General features: G+C 44.7%; 1 protein-coding gene across 1 annotated transcript; it reads right to left on the bottom strand.

Annotated features, from left to right (window-relative positions):
• Positions 1-3,771: 3,771 nt before the first annotated feature.
• LOC105059970 (uncharacterized) lies at positions 3,772-20,563 on the bottom strand. The gene is made up of 5 exons (XM_010943517.4): positions 19,797-20,563; positions 5,234-5,313; positions 4,695-4,959; positions 4,328-4,604; positions 3,772-4,155 (listed from the first exon to the last, which is right to left on the bottom strand). Exons 1-4 carry the CDS (start codon positions 20,542-20,544, stop codon positions 4,342-4,344), a joined length of 1,356 nt encoding a protein of 451 aa, XP_010941819.3. The 5' UTR covers positions 20,545-20,563; the 3' UTR covers positions 3,772-4,155; positions 4,328-4,341.
• Positions 20,564-22,025: the final 1,462 nt, after the last annotated feature.

Here is a 22,025-nt window from a genome sequence, read left to right as displayed (position 1 = left end):
GCCTAAATTCAACCTTCCTATCATGTATTCGAATTTTAGGTATATTGAAAAGAAACAATTTTTAGCTCCTTCATTAAAGGGATCCACATAAGGAAGAATTATAATAGCTTAAGAAAAAGGATGGTTATGTCTCATTTTTCAATTTTCGCCTCCAATCATAATGGATCCACATTCCCTTCTTTATATAAACAAAGCCAAATTACCCTAAAGGGAGAGGCTCTAATAGCTTGTATCTCTCATAGTTGGAGGAGCTCTTATAGCTTATCCATCGACTAATATCATTATTCTGCTCTTCCTTCTTATAGGTTTATTAGCTAATCTCTTGTAGGTCTATAAGCTGCCAAGACTAAGATGAGAAGATCGAGATAAGAAGGCCAACCTGAGAAGGCTGATCTGAAAAAGCTGAGCTACTAAGCCTGAGGTCCAGCTATCAAGTTTGAGTCTGAGCTATCTAGTTTGAGTCCGAGCTTTCTAGATGAATTGGAGCAGGCCAAATAATCCAACTAACCTATTTGATAAATTACTCTACCAAAAGGAGCACAGGGCATCAAATACACAAATAAGATTACTCTACACTACCTTTATCTTTTCTCTTATTTTTTTCCTTTTCTATTGTCATTTCAAAGCTCTTCTTTAGACATCAAAGGGTCTAGCCAGAGCCAAGCGAGCTTCTTTCTCCATATGTGTAGCTTTGTTGCCTATGATGACAATAGGGAGAGGGGGGTTGAATTGGGTTTATACAAATTTATAGAAATCTAAAATGATACTTATGCAAATCTACACTAAAATAAATCTGAATTAAATAGCTAGGCTATTTGACTTTTCCACAAATGTTATATAAGTATTAGTAATATGAAAAGATTTTTTCAAGCAAGGCGCAGTGATGTTACTAGGCAAAATTTCAACGAGTAAAATAAATAAACAAATAAACAAATAAAAAAAAAATACACACGGAAGAGAGACACAAGATGTATAGAGATTTAGAGGCAATTCACTCCAATATCCACTCCCTATGATAATCCCCTTGAGAATTCCACTATAATCATTCCACAAGAATACAATATAGCTATTTTCTAGGCTAACAGCCAAACCCAATTAATTTTTGTCATCAACCAAAATTAAGTTGATTTGCTAATATAGCTAAGCCAACCCAAGTTCTAAACCACATAAACTTCTTGCTGACTTCCAACTTCAATGAAACCTAATCGATTTTCTTAGAAATCAATTACGATCTAACTATTTCATAGGTATAGCCAAATCTTATAATAGATTGCTGATTTTCATAGTGTCAGCCACACCAAAACCCCATACAAGATCCCCTAATCTCATGAACAAAGGAAAGAAAGAGAATACAATATAAAGGAACTTCTAAAAAGGTGGGATTTATTCTATTGCAGCTTGAATTTGATTGCTCTAAAAGTTGGGCACTTGAAATAGGTAAATTCCAACTCTTTCCTATTTGCCCTTTTTGCTCACTTTTTGATTTTGTAGTAACTCTCAAAGGATGGATATGTTGCTTATCTTTCTTGAGAGATGGGGGATTTCAAAGAGTTATGTTGATAGCTAAAATTTATTAGAAGCTGAATGCCTTTCTATCGTGATATAAAGTTGGCCCTCCATCTTTGAGTACAAAAGCTTACCATCGGATCATGGATTGGTGCTATGCAAAATACCATGCAATGAGCAACACTTGGCATATCCATAATTAGTTAAAAATGTCCAAGATAAGTAGAAGGTAGCGCAATGTTCAAATTTTTTTTTCCAATGATGAACTCAATTAAGGCTGCTAATTAATTAGATTTCGAAATATTAGGATGATGGAAGAAATAATGTATCCGAGACCATCCTCAGGATAGAGAGATGTAATCATGTTGACGGTTGAATGAGATATCTTATGGGCTCATTTTACTCAAGGAAAAGAGGTAGTGCAGTTTATTTCTTATAGTTGAGTGATATGAATAACAATTAGTAAATGCTATAAAAAAATTAGGGATGGTATTTTTTTTTCTGGTAATCAATTATGGGTGGTAGTTGACAGTGCTCATTATTACACATAGAGAAGAAATGAGGTGCAATGAATGACAATTACAGTTTACTTCTTTTAGTCGAGTTACAGTAGTGAAACTGAAATTAGTTTTTGCCTTGATGAACCTAACTTTTGCCTTATCAGTCTTTCAATTGACAAAAAGATGAATCTTTGAATGGTGACCTCAATAATTTCCTAAAGCACTGCAAGCATGAGATAAATCACATGCAACCAAGTTCCATGAAGATGCATAATTTTATTTATATATATGGAATGGAGACAGATCACAGTTTGAGAAACTTATTTGGAGTTTGAATTTAGTAGTGCGAATATTATTTGGGCCAAATGTTTCTCATAAAATATGATGTTTTCATTTCTTTTTTGCAGAACAAAATATAAACAATATCTTTGCTTCTATGGAATGGTTAATTGACAATGGAATGGATAGAAGATTAACAAATGACCTAGAATTATTTTCTTTCTTGTTCAATAATTAGAACATACTTTGCTTTCTACACTAAATTTGAAAGTGATTTCTTTTCATACAGATCTAAAACACTACCCCTCATAGGCAGAAGTTGCCCTGACCAAAGACTTTATGATCATTTTGATCAACCTGCATTTGTGAACTGAAGGTGTTAATACATGATTTTCTTTTCCTCTCTCCCTAAAAATGGAGCTGAAAATGATGTCAGTTGAGCGAATTAGAAATGTGGCTAGAGCTTTATGAGATCTGCAATGTGTGCAGGTTTTGCTCATGCATTGCTTAGGTAAGCCCCCCTCAGACCCACTAGGATTTTAAGGGACATGAGAGTAGAACATGAATTTATCATTTAGTGAAGAGTACCAGGATTCCTGAATTTACTAAGATGTAAGCATGAAGTCAAAAGTTTAGCATGAAAATTTTCAAAATACATATATAAATGGCTTTGTTGAAACCAAAATAATCGCATGCGTTATGGTCAAGGGATTGGATGCATGGCTTGGATGGTTGGGTTCACTTAACTTTGCTCCCGCATATGTTAAGAATTGTCCGCTTCAGCTCGTGACTATCTTTGGGCTTCAGTGGGCTTTAAGCTTCAGTGCGCCTTGATCATTTGGAGTCTTATGATTTTGCTATTTGAAAAGTACTTCACGGAAAAAAGAACGTCCCAATCCATATGAGCCATGCTCTTTTTTGATTCACAAATAATGTGGGACTAAAAATACCCTCTCTACACCACAACATAGCCCCCTAATCAAGAGGAAGTATGTGTGGGCAGGAGGCGATCCCATAAATGGAGCCAATATTATGGTCAAAGGATCGGATGTTTGGATAGTTGGGTTAACTTTGCTCCCGTGTATGTGAGGTATTATCTATTTTGGCTCATGACCATCTTTAGACTTCAGTAGGCCTTAAGCTTCAGTGGACTTTAGTCATTTGGAGCTTTACGGTTTGGCCAAAAATACCTCACAGAGGAGAGAAGATCTCAATCCATATAAGTCATACTCCCTCTTGACTCATAACCGATGTAGGACTAAAGATACCCTCTCTATACTATAACAGCATATAATGAACATAAACTAATCCTTAGGATGAACTTCATTGGGATGGCCAAGCTAATCCAATCTTTTATTTTGGACTAGTATCTTAATGAATAAGAAGCACCATAAATGGCCTTTAAAACATCAAAATTTATCATTTTGGATGCTAATTAATGTTCCTTTTCATCCATATAAAACTGAACTTGTGAACATGCACACTATGAATTTGATAGGGAAAGGATCTTCCATAAAAAAAAAATAGTGAAAGGAATGCTTATAGGGCCCCTAGTAGAACTTAGGAACCCATAATTACAAAGCTGCAATGGCTCTACATTTTCAAAAAAAAATGAATGAATAAAAAAAATCCAAAAGTTTCAATAGATGATGATTTTAACTTCTTGGTACACTGTAAATTAAATATCAAACTACTTCTCAATTTTTGGAGCACACTTCAAGCTGCTGCATAGAGGTGCCACTGATCTCCTTTTCACATCTGAATATAATGAAGAAATCTCTTTTTGGCATTCCAAGCATTGAAATTTTACTCCTCCATAATGGTGTTAAGACATAAAAGTTTCCTTCAAGAGGCAGGGGAACAAGGCTTCCTGAAAAAATATGAAGAACTAGTCATGAAGACGAAAGAACGGTTTAGATGTGCTAATGACAAGAAAAGAAAGTATAGCTGAGAACAAGGACATCTTCTCTATCTAAAATGTAAAGTAGAAGCCCTACAAAAACAATACGATAGCAATAATAAGCAGAGTAGATATGCAATACCTTGTGGTAATTACTCAGATGCGTGTGTAATCTCCTCTCTGAAGTCCACTGTTAAGCGTTCCTCTCAAGAAAGCTTTTCTATTGATGGACCAACTCTTTTTCAGTGCACGTTTTCTTCTGCAAGCAGATAAACGTGCGTACAATGATGGAAAGGTGAAACAGAATAACAAAAGAAATAGTATCACTACGCATACTGTCATAACATTAATGAACCCATCTTTCAATTCGGGATCCCTCTGGTCTGTCCATGGAACTCCTCCAACATTCATCCCAAATACTGCAGCAGAAAAATGAAAATATCAGCTACTGTCCAAAAGAAATTGGTATTTTACACTTAGACATTGATTTGAAGGGCAAGAAAACTTACTTCCAGTAACAATAGATAATGGAAGGAAGATCATTGAGAGGAAAGAAAGGTAGTATAGCTTTCGATTTATCTGTTCTGACTGCCAGCTATCGAGACCAGCTTGAACTGCTGTCACCCGATTTGTTATGAATCCCAGATTCTCTTTTAGCCTCCTAAGACGACCAATTAGTTCTTCGAGTGCAACAATGTCTTCACTTGCAAACCAACTCTTAGTTGCACACTTCTCTTTTACACGTAGAAAGACCTGTTCTCCATGAGAAACTACCTAGAATACAACATAACGTGGTAAATTAGTATTTAGAGATCATATTTGCAGTTCATTTCATAAATGCAACCAGAAGACCTCAAAATTGAGACAACATTGAATGACCAGCCAACTTGGACCACTAGGATTTACAGTTAGCAAATAATATTCCCATTTAGAAATTTTTTTTGTTCAAACTTGGTAGTATACTTTCTTCCAACTTCCCACCATCCCTTTTCCTATGTTCGGCATACCATCCCTTTCAAATTATGCTCACAAAAAGGTAAAGAATTACCTGTAGAAGGTGCTGCAAATTTAGATGCATTTTGGGGAATTTTCTATCATCCAACATTTGTTTCTTTAATGAGGAGCCACCTGCAGTTAAATAAGCTCATTATTTATTTATTTATTTATTTTCCATAACTAGTAGAAGCATATACGATTATGACTGCTATAGTAAATTATTTTACACGACCTACTATGAGCTTATGCTGCAGGCTCGTATGCCGTAGCTTTTAAAGCTACAGAAATTTTTAAAGGGCTAGTTGACTGGCTAAAGATATCAATAAAAAGCTTTTCAACAAGTATGCAGTATATAACTACTGATATACATGCTCATATGTGTTATGCAAGCTGATGACATGTTTATCAGATACAGAAGATATATGTTGTCATGTTTAAATGATCTGAAATTGTATAAAGTTGTATCAGCTTGATGGATTATCAAATTATTGGTGTGTAAACGAATTTGTTGAAGACAAACAAGCATAAAACCTTTTTAGTGGAGGAAAATAAATTTCAGATAGAAGTATCTTTTCCATAGAATGTTTTGCCTCAGATAGTCAATCATGCATTAAAAAAAATAATTAATATTATCATAAAGTAATTTGCTCAGCTCAAAAGATATGCCTGCAGATTCCATGATTGAAAGCAATCACTTTCAATTACCAAGCCAAACTAACATTTAAATATGAAAAATAGGATATAATATCACCGAATTGAGTCCATTTTCAATGGATGAAGATTGTGGAGTGTTGTGATAGCTTCATGGATGAGCACAACTATTGGAACCAAGTTTTTAGAAGTCCAATTTTGGTCCTCTAAGTAGAGTTTCAATTTGGCAGTTTCAATGATTTTGATGAATCACATGCAAAAAAAAAATAAAATAAAAAAATAAAAATTATTTTATATTACTGATTGTATTTTGAATTTTTTAGGGTTACAATTTGTGATTGTAGGTAGTTTTAGGTTGAAAACTAAAGTTATAAACTGTTTCAAAGCTTATATATGTGTGTGTGTGTGTGTATGTATGTATGTATGTATGTGTGTGTGTGTGTGTATATGTGTATATATATGTATATATATATGTATATATGTATATATATATATATATGTATATATATATGTATATATGTATGTATATATGTATATATGTATGTATGTATGTATGTATGTGTGTGTGTGTGTGTTCTCTAACATTTATAATATCCTATACTTCTGTGTGTGTGTGTGTTCTCTAACATTTATAATATCCTATACTTCTCACTAATTCATGTAATTTCCCTCATTTTTCCCTCATTTTATAATTTTTCATATTTTCTCTATTACACTTATCGTTTCCCTAAGCATATTTCATTTTATTTCATTTAATAACCAATAAATAAGAAAAACACTATTTAAGTGCATTTGATTCCAAAAGCATGAGAAGACCCATAAAAATAGGAACATATTTTCTTTCACTATTTTAGTTTGTCAAATCATTTTATTGTAAAAGAAGAGAGAAAATTCATTAGAACAAGAAAAGAAGCATCGTAACATGTGACATTTTATTTAGTAAAGATACACATTAAATCAAGAGCTTGCCCACTATAATTACAAAACATAGCCAAAAAACATCAAATATACTATTAGAGCCTTGCATATATGTGACATTCAATAATACTAACAAATTTTGGAAAATATTAGAATTTATTGAACATATGAATTTGACAAAAAAAAAAGGTTCAGTCAATTTTGATCGAAACTGCCCGAAACTAGCCAAACTAGTTGAAACTGACCGAAACTGAAAATTATGGTCTGTTTTAAATTGGTCTTGGCTAAAGCAGATTGTTTCAGCCAAATTAAATTTCAAACCTTGTTTGGAACCTAAAAAGAATAATCGAAAAATTGAAGCCAGAATTTTCTAACTTGTGCAAGGTCATGGTGAAAGCATTTTATTCCATGAAAATGTTGAGTTCATGCGCTTTCAATTCATGACAAACAAAATCTATTACCATATGCTTCTACCATACAAATCACTGTTTTGACAAAGCTACTGTATGCTTCCACTATAGGAATCACTGTCCCCAAGTAGTCTTCCTTCCCGTTGATTATTTTTGAGTCCATAAGCAAATTTTATTAATTTTAGAACAATCTGAACTAAGCGTCTATTTGAAACAAAACTTAGTCCTTTTTGGTATAAACTTGACAATTTATTTTATATATGTTCTACTGAAGCCAACAGTAATTATGCTTATAGAACTAGTTCAGATTTATGACTCGCTTATAACTTTGTTGTTCGTGATGATATCACTGGCATGCTTTCCCATTCAACGGGCTTTTAGATACTAACTTGTTATGCAATAAGCTCGTCCTTCTATCCCTAAACTGGATCTTGTCTTTAGAAGCCTTACCAAGTATCTAATTGAAATACTCTATGTTGGGATATACCGACTGACCTCTGTGCGCCGACTTACTCTCAGATCGGTCCGACCGACGTCCGACTCTACCCATCAGACCGACGGACGACTCCAACAATGACTCCGACAATGGCTGCTGACAATATCCGGCCGAAGATATACCGACCAAACAGACCAATACTGCTTTCAACCGACCGAACGGCCGAACCCACATCACCGACTCACTGTCGGGAGTGGCAGCCGACGTCGGACTTCCACAAAGCACCAGATCAGCCGATGGTGTCTCTGAGCCACCACCCGACGTCCCGACAGCCGAATACCGATATATAGTCGGCCAATCCGTCCGAACACTGTACGACCACTGTGGGCTGTTGTCCCGTCAGGGACATGCGGTACGGCCGCCCTGGGGCATTGTCCTGCCAAGGACATGGATTAATTTCAATGACTTGACAACCCACGATGATTTGATGGCCCCCGACGATTTGATAACTCCCCAGTTGTTTGCACCATTAATGGCGGGACCATACCGCATTCTACTATAAAATGGGGTAAGGCAACAGTTTTAGTAAGCGTCTTTAAGTTCTTGAGCTCTATAGTTCGCTCTCTCTCCCCTGTTGAGCCCTTGATTTTCCACTGTTGCCTAGTTTCCTCTCTGACTTGACCGTCGGAGGGTTCCCGTCGGAGGCATCTCCGATCAGTGAGGACTTTTCTTGCAGGTGCGCGACCCTGGTGATCGGGCGATGGGGGGATTGGCCGCAACAGATTTGGCGCACCAGGTAGGAGGTTGTATTCGATGGAGGTAAGACAGCGAGCTCCCTAGAGCTTGAAAAACCTCTCGAGATAACGAAAATCAGGGCTCAACGATCGAGAGCTACCGGGTCGGCGAGGCACTCTTCCCGCCGGGAAGAGGCCCCTCCTTTACCCTCCATGGCGGAACTCAGTTCTCCGCATTCGATGGTGACCACGGAGGCACAGATCATGGCGATCGTGCGGTAAATGACCGTTCTGACGGACGCGGTCAAAAATCTCCAACAACAACCGACTCAGTTGCCGCAACCACCGGCGGAACAACCGGCGGCGCACCCTATGCCGTCCAGAAGTAGCCGCCGACGCTCGCGTCAACTTCTGTTTCCTCCTCAAGAGCAGCTATCTCAGCACTCCCATCGAGAAGGAGGGAGGCGGCCACGGCACGACACCCACCGGTCTCGACGTCCCTCTCCTTCCCAACTGGAGCGGGCGAGGAAGGAGAAGCGGTCGCGGACACCGTCCGCCTCACTCTCAAATTCGTCAGGAGGTTCGACCCTTGGAATTTTTCAACACCGACGATTAGATGACTACGAACGCAAGTTCGAAGCAATCGACCATTGGTTTGCCCAGTTCCAGACGGATGGTCAGAAGTCTTCGAACGACGTCGACTTCTGAACCACCCAACCTCTTTCCCGATTTAACCTCGACGAACCGATCCCTAGTCGGTTCAAGATGCCTCATGTGGAGCCTTACGACGGCTCCACCAACTCAGTTGACCATCTGGAGAGCTACAAGGCTCTCATAATAATTCAAGGGGCAACCGATGCCCTTCTCTGCATCGGCTTCCCCGCCACACTTCGTAAAGCTGCCAGGGCCTAGCACTTTGGCCTCCGCTCAGGATGTATCCACTCCTTCGGACAGCTTGAGCATTCTTTTGTGGCCCATTTTAGTACCAGCCGGAAGCTGCCACGAACCTCGGACAGTCTTTTCTCCCTCAAGTAGGGAGAAAATGAGACACTCCGATACTTTGTGGCCCAATTCAACGTGGCCACACTTGAGGTCTGGGACCTCAACGAAGACATGGCTATCTCGGCCATGAAGAGGGGGCTAAGGGGGTCTCGATTCACATATTCTTTGGACAAGACCCTCCCTCGGACATATGCCGAATTACTGGAGCGCGCTTATAAATACATGCATGCGGACGAAGGAGCTTCCGACCGGCGTTTGACCGAGGGCACAGGCCAGAAGGAGAAGCGAAAGAAAAATCGGACTCCTGCTGAACCCAGTAGGCCCCTCATTGATAAACGGGTCTCGACCCGATGATGGAGTCTGAGATCACCTCGACGATGGTGTCCGAGACCGACGCATCGCAGGTATGACTCCTACACTCCTCTTTCTGCTCCTCGTGCGCAGATCCTGATGGAGATCGAAGGAGCAAAATATCTATGACGGCCTCCGCCTATGAAGGCAAAAGGCCTCAACCGGAGAAAATACTACCGATTCCATCAGAGCCACGGTCACAACATCGAGCAATGTATTCAACTCAAAGATGAAATAGAGGCCCTCATACGATGAGGGTATCTCAAAAAGTATCGAAGAGATCCGCTGGCTCGACTCCTTCCCGACCGACAATCCCAACTGATTGAAGAGGCAGCGAATAATCTGCCTACTGCTGGAGTCATCAACATGATCTCCAGATGACTGGACCGAGGAACGACCGCTGAAGGAAAGTCGACGAAAAGGCCGCACTAGGACGATGTAATCATCTTCACAGATGAAGATGCTCGGAGAATCCAAACTCCCCATGATGACGCTGTTGTTGTCTCGACAACAATAGCGAATTATGATGTAAAAAAGATTTTTGTTGATAATGGAAGCTTGACTAACATTTTATTTTACTCAACCTTCTTTCGAATGCGACTATCGACCGACCGACTCAGGAGAGTCTCTATGCCCTTAGTAGGCTTCGTCGGGGATGCCATCGTAGTGGAAGAAAAAATTGTTCTTCCTGTGACGACTGGGGCCGAACCACGATAAAACACCATTTGCATGACCTTCACGGTCGTCCAAGTACCTTCGGCCTACAATGCCATACTTGGAAGACCCGGACTAAATGCCTCAGAGCGATAGTCTCGACATACCACTTGCTGGTCCGATTTTTGACTAAAAACGGAGCTGGAGAATACGCGGGGATCAACAGCTCGCTCGGCGATGCTTCCAAATCTCAACTCAAAATAATAAATCGGAAGATTCCCTGTCGGTCGACAAGTTGGACCAATGAAAAGAGGAGGGATGGGGTGAACCGGTTGAACAGCTGATTTCCATCCCGATGGCCAAGAATCCTAAACGGGTGATCTGGGTCGGGTCGCAGTTGTCTGATCCGGAGCGACAGCAGCTGATAAAGTTGCTGAAAGCCAACGCCGACGTATTCGCTTGGTCGGCAGTGGATATGTCCAGCATTCCTCCAGAAATAATAACTCACCGACTCAACATCGCCCCTGGCATGAGGCTGGTAAGACAGAAGAAATGTTCTTTTGCCCCCGAAAGACAGAAGGCCATCGACGAGGAAGTAGATAAACTACTCGAGGCGGGCTTCATCAGAGAAAACACATATCCCGACTGACTCGATGTCGTCATGGTGAAGAAAGCCAATGAAAAGTGGAGGATCTGAATCGACTACACCGACCTGAATCGAGCCTGTCCGAAGGACAGCTTCCCACTGTCGAAGATCGACCAACTGGTGGACGCGACGTCCGATCATCGACTGCTTAGCTTCATGGATGCTTTTGCCGGATATAACCAAATCTGGATGGCGCTCGAGGATGAAGAGCATACGGCCTTCGTGACCGCCAAGGACCTTTACTGTTACAATATGATGCCCTTCGGTCTAAAGAATGCCGGTGCCACCTACCAGCACCTTGTCAATAAGGTCTTCAAAGCTCAAATCGGGTGCAACATGAAGGTGTATGTGGATGACATGATGGTGAAGAGCGCACAGGCTTCAGACCATGTCCAAGACTTGGAAGAAACCTTTCGCACTCTTCGACGACATCGGATGAAGTTAAGTCCGACCAAGTACGCCTTCGAGGTGACTTTCGGGGAAGGTCCTCAGGTTCCTCATTTCTCAACATGGAATTGAGGCCAACTCCGAGAAGATAAAGACGATCATCGACATGCAGCACCCGAACACCAAAAAGGAAGTGCAGCAGCTCAATGGAAGGATTATCACGCTCAGTCGATTCATTTCTCGGTCGGCTGAGAGATGCCTCCCATTCTTCAAAATCCTGAGGCAGACAAAGGACTTCTCTTGGCCGAATGAGTGCCGGCAAGCCTTCAAAGATTTGAAGAAGTACCTGACTTCTCCACCCCTGCTTGTAAAGCTAGAGGTCAGAGAAATATTGTACCTTTACTTGGCTACCGCCCCAGAGGTGGTTAGTTCGGTGCTCGTCTGGGAGAATGAGAGTCGAACTCACCAGCCCATATATTATACCAGCAAAGTACTCCGCGAAGCCGAAACTCGATACTCAAGAGCGGAGAAGATGATATTTGCCTCGGTCAAATCAGCGCAACAACTCCATCTGTATTTTCAAGCGCACGCCATCATGGTCCTCACCGATCAGCCCCTGAGGGCGATCCTGCATCACCCCGACACATCAGGACGACTGGTGAAATGGACGGTGAAGCTGAGCGAGTTCGACATTCAGTACCGATCGTGACCTGCTTTGAAAGCCCAAGTCCTGGCCGACTTTATTGTGGAATGCCCGACAGCTGACCAAATATCAGAAGATGGGAGCTCCAAAGAAGCTGCGACCTCTGAATATGACCCCGGGTCAACCTGGGTGTTACACATAGATGGAGCTTCTAATGCCCAAGGGAGCGGGGTCGGGTTCCTGCTCACCAACTCGGAGGGAGTAGTTATCGAGTACACCCTCCGATTCAACTTCAAAGCTTTCAATAATCAAGCCGAGTATGAAGCGCTTCTCGCTGGCTTAAGAGTGGTGAAGGAGCTCGGGATCAACAGCCTCAGAGTTTTCTCCGACTCCCAGCTGATTTTGAGGCAAGTCAAAGGCGAATTCGAAGTGCGGGATCTGACCATGGCGAAATATTTTCAGAAGGTGAGAGATCTCGTGGCACACCTCAAGTATTTCGAGATCTCCCATATTTCCAGGATGGAGAATGCTCGAGCCGACGCACTCTCCAGGCTTGCGACATCTGCCTACGGTACTTTGGGCCGGACACTCATGGAGAGTCTCGAGCAATCAAGCATCGACAGGGCTGAGGAGGTGCTACAACTGACGACCGAGCCAAGCTGGATGGATCCGATCGTTCAGTATCTGACAGACGGAATCGGCCCTGAGGACCCCGCAGAAGCCAAGCAACTCCGGTGGACGGCCTCCCAATATGTAATGATGGATGGGCGACTCTACAAAAGGTCGTTCTTCCTTCTCTTGCTAAAGTGCCTGGGACCGACAGACGCGGACTACGCACTCAGAGAGATGCACGAAGGGATCTGCGGAAGTCACCTGGGGGGCAAATCTTTGGCCTACAAAGTCCTACGGCAAGGTTACTACTGGCCCACCATGAAGAAAGATGTGGCTGATCTGGTTCGGAGGTGTGAGCCATGTCAAAAGTATGCCAACATACAACACTGGCCCACCAATCAGCTGACTTCTATTGTCGCTCCGTGGCCCTTCGTCCAATGGAGAATCGACATACTCGGCCCTTTTCCTCCAGCGTCTGGCCAAAGAAAATTCATAGTCATCGCAATCGACTACTTCACCAAGTGGATGGAGGCCGAACCCCTGACGCAAATCACCAAGCATAAGATGGAAGACTTAATCCAGAAGTCCATCATCTCTAGGTTCGGACTGCCATACACTATCATCATCGACAATGGGCGACAGTTCGACAACCATGACTTCAGAGAGTTCTGTGCGAGATTTTATATCACGCACAAGCTGACCTCGATCGGGCATCTACAGTCCAATGAAAAAGTCGAAGTAACCAATCGGACCATTCTGCATGGGTTGAAGACTCGACTGAACGAAGCTAGAGGCCTCTGGGTTGAGGAGTTGCACTCAGTCCTGTGGGCATACCGAACGACACCCCGTGTCCCGACCGAAGAATCTCCTTTCAATTTGGCCTATGGGATGGAGGCAATGATCCCACTAGAGATCGGACTACCATCGACTAGAGTTGAGCAATATTGTGAATCAGGCAACTCCGAGTGTCGGAGAGCTGACTTGGACCTCCTACCCGAGCTCCGACGCGAGGCTCAACTCCACATGGCTTCCTACCGACAAAGAGTGGCCCGATACTACAACGCTAAAGTTAGGCCAAAGTCTGAAGAGACCTGATTTTAAGGAAGGTGGAAGTCTCGAAGTCTTAGGATTAAGGAAAACTATCCCCAAATTGGGAAAGACCCTACAAGATAGCAGACACCTGCAGGCCGGGCGCCTACCAACTTGAGACCCTGGAAGGGATGACCATTCTCTGGATTTGGAATGCCGACAATCTGAAATTGTATCATCAATGAATTCTATATGGACTTTCTCGGAATATAACTCAATTTCAAAACTCCAGAGTCTATAAAGTTCGGCTCTCCATCGAGGGTCGGCCCTCGCCAGAAGTACGAGCCTCGATGCCCCGACTTGGGCCCAACATCTCGTTGGGAACTTAAGGCTCGATCGCCGAATCTACGTCTCGATCGTCGAATCTACGGCTCGATCGCCGACGATGCATCAGACTCTTACGAGAACTGTTCTGTCTACACTAACGAAAGGCCAGCGCTGGCGATGAAACCTCTCTAAGTTGAAGCCGCACTCCTTCCGCAGTCGACTCTCGATCAACGTGGCTAGCTAACTTATCGACTTAACTTCCGCTAAGAAGGACAAAATGTCAAGATGACCGCAGTCGCACTTGCGACATACCGACTCGGTCACGACTGATCGAAAGGTATTCGACTTGTCATCATTTATCATACGTCCCGATGTGCACGCTCGACCAAGGGCCGGACAACGGATATTCGACTCGTTATCGTTATCCTATCTGAATATGTCAGACACCACTCGACTATCAGATTCTACGGAATGATCATGTCAACAAGCTGTGTCACACTTACGACATACCGACTTGGTCACGACTGATCGAAGGATATTCGGCTTGCCATCATTTATCATATATCACGACGTATACGCCCGACCAAGGGTCAGACAATGGATATTCGATTTGATCCTATCCGAATACATCGGACACCACTCGACTATCGGATTCTACGGAATGATCATGTCGACATGCCACGTTCGGGGATTGGCCAACACTCGACCTGACGTGCATGCTCGACCTACAGTCGGGACGACTCTCAACTATCGGATCCTATGCAACTTGTACGGCAGTCAGGATGCTAGCCTACGATCGGGGCTTGCACTGCCCTTAGCACGGTGCACGCCACTGACTACTTTGATCGGCTACGCTAGATCCTACCAAACATCCTAACGAGGTATGTCGGAGCTACGACCTATACTCTCGGGGATGGCTCAATGAGACATACACTTTGAACTGCATGCGGAGAAAAGTTTGAAAAGTCTTTGATTTCATTTAGTCGAGTGACTTACAAAATTGGACCGAAGTCTGATTACAAAATTGGACCGAAGCCCGATTACAAATATCAAAGATGAAACAAAAATAAAAGAATACAAAGATAACGGAGCGGACACTCTAACTATTCGTCGGAGTCGACTTCCTGCATCGGGGATAGTTCGGGAGCAATCGGTATGCCTGCTCGGGTCGGAGTGGGACCAGAGGTTGGAGCCACCTCACCTTCGGCAGCTCGTTCCACCGGCCCAGGGTCGGCCTCCTCTGCAACCGTCGGATCCTCCGATATTGGGTCGGCATCCCCCTCTGCGGCTTGGTCCTCCGACCCCGGAGGGATGACGTTGCTCAGGTCGAGCTCCGAATGCAGACTTTGGATCGCATCTCGGGCATCCTCGTACCCCACCCGATAGGAGGTGAAGCCGCTCTCGAGGAGCTCCTCCCGATATTCGTTCGAGCCACGAAAGTCCTCCATCGCCCGGCTCAGTGCCTCTTTGGCCGACTCCGCCTCCGCCTTCGCTATGTTGGCGTCGGCTTGGGTGGAGGACAAGTTCTCCTCGGTCTTAGCCAGGTTCTCTAGGCTAACCCGAAGTTGTTCGAGCTCAGCCTCGAGCTCTCTGATGCAGCCATCCCACTCATGCCGCAGTCGGTGAACGGAACGGGTCTTGCACTGGACCTGCTCGCGAGTCGACTGAAGTTCGGCTTCCGAGGCGGCTAGGTCGTTGGTGAGTTGGAAAATCTCCTCCTCGAGCCTAGCCTCGCGATCGACCGAGAGCTTCAGCTGGTCCACCAGCATCGCCTTCTCGATTTTGACGATTTCGGCCCTATTCTTTCAGGCCGCCTGGACATCGCCGAACCTCCGGTACCCGACCTCCAGCTCGGACATGTTGTAGATCAGCTGCAAATGGAAGGCCGGTCATCAGAAAAATAAAATGATGAAAATAATAATGAAAAAGAAAGAAAAAGAAGAACTCACCCGGATCATGGTCGGATAAAAGGAGGAGAGCATCTCGGACACCGGTCGACTCTTCAAGAGCTCCCGGTCGGTCGGGAGAATGGTTTCTTGACACAACCTTCTAGCCAAATTGTGGTTGGCCAGGGCCGACGCTCTTTCAGAAATCCGAACGTCGGATGATGCGACGCAGTCCGCCGATCTTGTGTCGTCCGTCGGTGCCATTGGAGCCTTCTCCCGATCAGTCACCCAGGCTCGAAGATCGAAGAGGGACGGGAAGCTTGAACTCGACTGAGTTCCTCCCGAGGGTGCGACGGGAGCCGCCACAGGTCGTTTGGACTCACGTGCTTCGGCCCAAACCTCTTCCATAGGTGGAGGCACTGACGCTCCTTCGGCTGCGCCCTCTGCCGCCCCTTCCTCAGAAGGCGCCTCGGGTGGCACTGCCGACGCCGATAGGGCGATGACCGGTTAAAGCCCGACGCCCGTTCGGGGTCGGGCTGCACCGCCACTGTCACAATATCGATCGGGGATGATGTCTGAGGCCTCTTGGTGGGCCGCAAAGGTCCGACCCCAGACGTCGGTCTCTTCCTCACCGCATGCTGTCGAATGTCGGCATCTGTCAGTCTTACTCTCGACGGCATGCCTGTAATTTCAACAAAAGATTAGCACAAGTCCGAAGACGGATGAAAAAGCCAAAAGATGATCGACAGACTGAACAGTATCTAAGCGGGGAATCGAACTCAGGCTGGCGTCGTACAGAGCTTGCTCGGTGACGAGCTCTCTCTGCTTCGGCACCGACACATCCTTCAGTCGATGAAAGTCCTCTCGGTCTCCAGCCTCCATCCGACTATTTTCGTTCGGCTGAGTCCGAGGGTCGCCCCAGCGAGAAGGAAACCCCCAAGATAGTGAGGAAGAAGCAAAGAAACACTGGTTCTTGCACCCGTGGATCGACGATGGAAGACCGGTAACGAACGAAAGACCCTTCCAGAGATTGAAGAACCACCACCCTCGGGCCTTCGGGTGGGGTCGGAGGACGAAGAACGCCTGGAAGAGAGAGATGCGGAGAAAGATCGGCAAAAGCCGATACAACAAAGCAAAGTTGATTATTAATCGGACTGAGTTCGGCGTCAGTTGCGCCGGGCAAAGCCTGTAATAATCCAAGATATTTCGGACGAACTCCGAAATCGAAAAGCGAAGACCTGTCTGATTATCCTCGACATAAAAGGCCACCTGGCCCGGAGGTGGGTTATTAACCCGACCCTCAGCCCCAGGGGCGAAGAGTTCGAACTGCTCCGGGATACCGTACTGCTCTCTGAGCCATTCGACGTTTGGCCCCGAAAGTGAAGAAGCCTCCACCTTCGGGATCGATCGAGAATCATCGGTCGGGTTTCCCGACTGACTCCCTCGAGGAGAGGTTCTAGCCATAACGCTAGCCCCAAAAAGGAGAACAAAAAGAAAAATGCCAAAGGAGAAAGGATGCAAGGAGACAAGAATGAAAAAACTTCGAGAAGAGCTTTCGAAGGAGGACGAAAATGACTATCTGGAACTGGGAGATAACTCGATAGAGCCTCAGCGCCAGAAACAGGACAGCAAAAAGTGAAGTTTTGGATGTAAGTGGCCGCATATATATAAGGCCTTTCGACAGTTGAGATGAAAGCGCACCGAACGAGGGTTTTTCGGATATCGACACGTGACAGCGCCTGAGCCCTTCCTCGGTCCGATGGTTCAATGCATCTGCCCCAGATCGAGCCACGTCGCCTCCATCCGCATGAGCGGTTCCGGCCCAATAGCCCCCTGACATGTGGCAGAAAAATCGTATCTCGAAACTAATTAACCGACGGTGGTTTACGTTCCCAATGAGATGGCGGTTTGCGTTCCCAATGAGATGTCTGACACCGGATCGTTCGTTGGTACGATCGTCAGAGTCGGAGCATGATGTGATGGAAAATCACTCCTTTCGTCTGAAGCCGTCGCCCACGTGGAAACACGGGCCAACACGACATCCGACTCAGGAGTGGGAGGGCAATTGTTGGGATATACCGACTGACCCCTGTGCGCCGACTTACCCTCGGACCGGTCCGACCGACGCCCGACTCTATCCACCGGACCGACGGACAACTCCAACAACGACTCCGACAATGGCTACCGACAATATCCGACCGAAGATATGCCGGCCAAATAGACCAATACTGTTTCCAACCGGCTGAACGACCGAATCCACATCACCGACTCACTGTCGGGGGTGGCAGCCGACGTCCGACTTCCACAAGGCACCAGATCAACCGACGGTGTCTCCGAGTCACCACCCGACGTCCCGGCAGCCGAATACCGACATATAGTCGGCCAACCCGTCCGAACGTTGTACGACCGCTGTGGGCGTTGTCCCGCCAGGGACATGCGGTACGCTGTCCTGGGGCATTGTCCTGCCAAGGACATGGATTAATTCCAATGACTTGATAACCCACAGCGATTTGACGGCATCCGATGATTTGACAACTTCCTAGTTGTCTGCACCATTAATGGCGGGACCATACCGCATTCTACTATAAAATGGGGTAAGGCAACAGTTTTGGTAAGCGCCTTTAAACTCTTGAGCTCTCTAGTTCGCTCTCTCTCCCCCGCTGAGCCTCTGATTTTTCACTGTTGCCTAGTCTCCTCTCTGATTTGACCGTCGAAGGATCCCCACCAAAGGCATCTCCGGTCAGTGAGGACTTTTCTTGCAGGTGTGCGATCCCGACGATCAGACGATGGGGGGATTGGCCGCAATACTCTACATGCTAAATTCAAGCAATATAGGGCTTCCTTTTAATATATAAGGCATGTAGCACACTGCAAAACAACTATTCTTCAAGAAAATAACCTGCAGCCCAATAACATATCCAAAATAGCCAATTACAAAGATCAATATCAATTGCCTCAGCTCTTCTGAGTTGAAAGGCATAGAAAACTTCCATCCAGCATCATGATAACAAAAATAAAAATAATTAAAATGACCACTGAAGGAAGAAGCAATCATGTTTCCCCATCCTCAAATCTTTTGTTCTGCACAAGTATCCTTCCAAGAAATATCACTAGTTAAAACTCAGAGCCAAATTGAGTTAACAAATCAAAAATTTTCACAAGTTATGCGTTGAGAAACAGCATGAGCTCCCATAGCGCAAACAATTCATGTTCCTAAGTAATACCTTAATATACATTAAAAAAATAGTCCATCCACATGAATGTACTAGTAATGAAAGAAAATATAAAGGTGTTTCCTGTTATCAAAAAAATGTCCAGAGGAAGATGTGTCTCCGAGGAAATTCGAGTAAATCTTCTCTCTTTTTTCTTGATGGAATAAATGTTCTTCAACAAATTTTTAAACTTAGACTAAACCCAACATGTGGTGATATGCACATTTATCACTTTTTTATTCTAAGATGTGAATAAGGCTTCCATCATGAGGTGGCATATGGACTTGGTCCACTCTCAGAACTCCCAAAATTCTCGTCTCCTAAACATATATGTTTCTTTTTGCCAAGTCCAACAATGCAACTCTTTTATACATCTTCTTTCTTTTAAAATATGCACAACTTGGTTGATCTACCCGCTCAAATCCTCATTAATTTCGTCTTCAACCTAAAAATACTGTTTCTCCAGGTTCAACTTCTCCCAATCCTTCACAAATTATTAACAAATTTTTATTTCTTATCCAACCAAGTTTTCCTAATTGTACAATTTTATGTTCCAAAAATCATCAATTTCTCAGAATACATCAAGAACAGTTGTAGCCAGTTAAATAAAAATTTGTAAACTTAGAATCCGATGGAGAAGTAATTAGCAAGCACTAATCCAGCAAAAAAAGAGAGTGAAATATTGCATGAATGAGATTTGCGAAGAACATCAATTACCTTTATCCACTTCGAGCTCCACAGAGTCCAATTCCATCTCCAGCTTCGTCACTATATCCTGCACATGATCCACATGCGTATCGATAATATGCACGACCAAATTCGACACCGTCTTGGGCACCGGGTTGTCGGCCTCCTCCGAGTGATTCATCGTCAACAAGAACTCCAGCACATGCTCCGGAATCACAAAACTCCCACTCCCACCCTTCTCCCCATCGCCCCCAACGCTCGGAATCTCCGACAGCAGCGACTGCCCCGTCGGCGAGAACCCCAGCCTCGGCACCCTCCCGAGCGACACCGTGACGACCGAGTTCTCCGTCACCCTCGCCGCAAGCCGGAGCGTGAAATTGCTCTCCGCCGGGCCCGGGGAGTTCACCCGGAAGACCAACGCGCCGTCGACGTGGCCGCAGAAGGGGCCATTGCTGACCAAAGTTAGGATGTCGTTGAGCTTTAACGGCGGGCAGAGAACGTCGATGAGGTATTGAGTGGAGACCGCTAGATTCTGGTTTCCTTTGGGTAGCTCGACGTGGTACCAGGAGAACTCTCCGCCGTTGCCGCTGCCGTTGGCTTCTGTGAGGTCCCATTCTTTGGTGGAGTAGTTGCCGATGCCGTCGAAGCGGTAGGCTCGCTGCTTGACGGCGCCGGGGAAGTGGGAGCGAGGGAGACCCGCCTCTTTGGTGGTGGAAGTCGCATCGGAAGGCATGTACTCGTCGCTGGTGTTTCCGCATTCGCCTCCTGCCAGATCCATCGAAACAAGAAGGGCAAGAACGCAGGTTGGAAGCAGGTAGAAGAAGAGTCAAGGGGATTTGTTTGGTTATTAAATTGGAGGTGGTTACAACTCATACGACGTGGTGAAACAAGACGGAGTCTATGTGTGACTTGGGAAATATTAAAGAAGAGACACAGGTTGGAATTGGGTTGGGTTTATGATATAATAACATTTTTTGCAGAGCAAGGAGAACATGATTTGGGCGGTTGTATGATATTGCGGACCTAGGACTCTTTAACGGTTTGGATTGGTGATTACGGATCCAGGTCATCAGCAAAGTGGGCTTCTAGAGACAATCTAGGTTTCAGAAAACTGGACCCTAGTCTGGCCACTTTGACATTGTCAGGATTCAATTTTAGGTGCAGGTTAGGTCCAAGCTAAAGTGAGGCCTAGTACGAATTTAGCGATATATTTCACCCCTAATCTGATCATTGAAATGGTTGCTGTGAATCATTAGAGAGTATATGTTTTTATAATCAACAAAAAAGAAGCTAAACAAAAACAATTAGAGATTGAATTAGTGGACCATTACAAATGCAACTTAATGTATAGGTCAATCCATCCTCTTTCTTTCATTAAAGCTTGTGCGATAGCTAGGAGACCCCACTTTGCACCAGTAACTTGCATTGGTGGCTGAGTGAACTGCATTGGAGCTTGCCACGTAAAGCGCTGAAATCCAAGCTCGAGGTCACGTTAGGTGGCCGTACCAAATTATTTTATGGTATTCCAGGCAACCGTTCCTTCTATTTTATCTGGTGTCCACAATTGCCAATAACTTACGAATAATTAGTATCAAGAGAGTAAGGCTCATCTTGGGAATTGGTAAGGCGTATATCTATCTGACCGAATGATAGTAGTGGTTGAGTGGAAAGGTATGGTGTTTAATATTGGGTGCACAGTAATTGTCCAGACCTGTTTTATTTAACGCTGCACTCGATTTACGCCAATCTCGGCTGGCCGCTTGGCCGTTAACCATGCAACTAGCACATGCAACTAGGAAGGAGGACTGGGAGGTATCTTTCTCTCCCGTATTTTACATAGATTGGGACTCGACGGCCTATCAGAGCTCTATATCTCATTTATAAATAGATTTTTTCTCTCCAATTAAACCGCTAGTGAAATTCATGAGGTTTCTTTGATTTTCTATCAAATATTGTTGGAAAGCCACTGTTGCGGTCAATCGCCTCATCGTCCGATCGCCGGGGAGCGTGCACCTGCAAAAGGAAGTCCGCACTGACCGGAGGCGGCTCCGGCGGGGACCCTCCGACGGTCAAGTCAGAGAGGTGACTGGGCAACAGTAAAATGCAGACAGAGAGCTCTGAGAGGGAGAAAGAGAGAGGAGCGAGCCTGCGTATGTGGAAGAGACGGACGGATCGACCTTTTGCACTGTTGCCTTCCCCGGTATATATAGTGGAGCACGGTATGGCGCCGTCATTAATGGCGCGGACAAGTGAGGAACT

The sequence above is a fragment of the Elaeis guineensis genome, chromosome 10 (genome assembly GCF_000442705.2).
Source record: "Elaeis guineensis isolate ETL-2024a chromosome 10, EG11, whole genome shotgun sequence".
In the NCBI taxonomy this organism is placed as follows: Eukaryota; Viridiplantae; Streptophyta; class Magnoliopsida; order Arecales; family Arecaceae; genus Elaeis; species Elaeis guineensis.
The sequence above is the reverse complement of the archived record's forward strand: the minus strand, read 5'-3'. Positions and strand labels throughout refer to the sequence as shown.

What these genes read in the sequence shown, in the direction of transcription:
- LOC105059970 (XM_010943517.4), bottom strand. Translation starts at nt 20,544, where the DNA reads ATGGATCTGGCAGGAGGCGAATGCGGAAACACCAGCGACGAGTACATG. An exon ending in GGAGCTCGAAGTGGATAAAG is followed by an intron (nt 5,314 to 19,796) that starts GTAATTGATGTT and finishes ATTTAACTGCAG; the next exon opens with GTGGCTCCTCATTAAAGAAA. An exon ending in ATTTGCAGCACCTTCTACAG is followed by an intron (nt 4,960 to 5,233) that starts GTAATTCTTTAC and finishes GTTGTATTCTAG; the next exon opens with GTAGTTTCTCATGGAGAACA.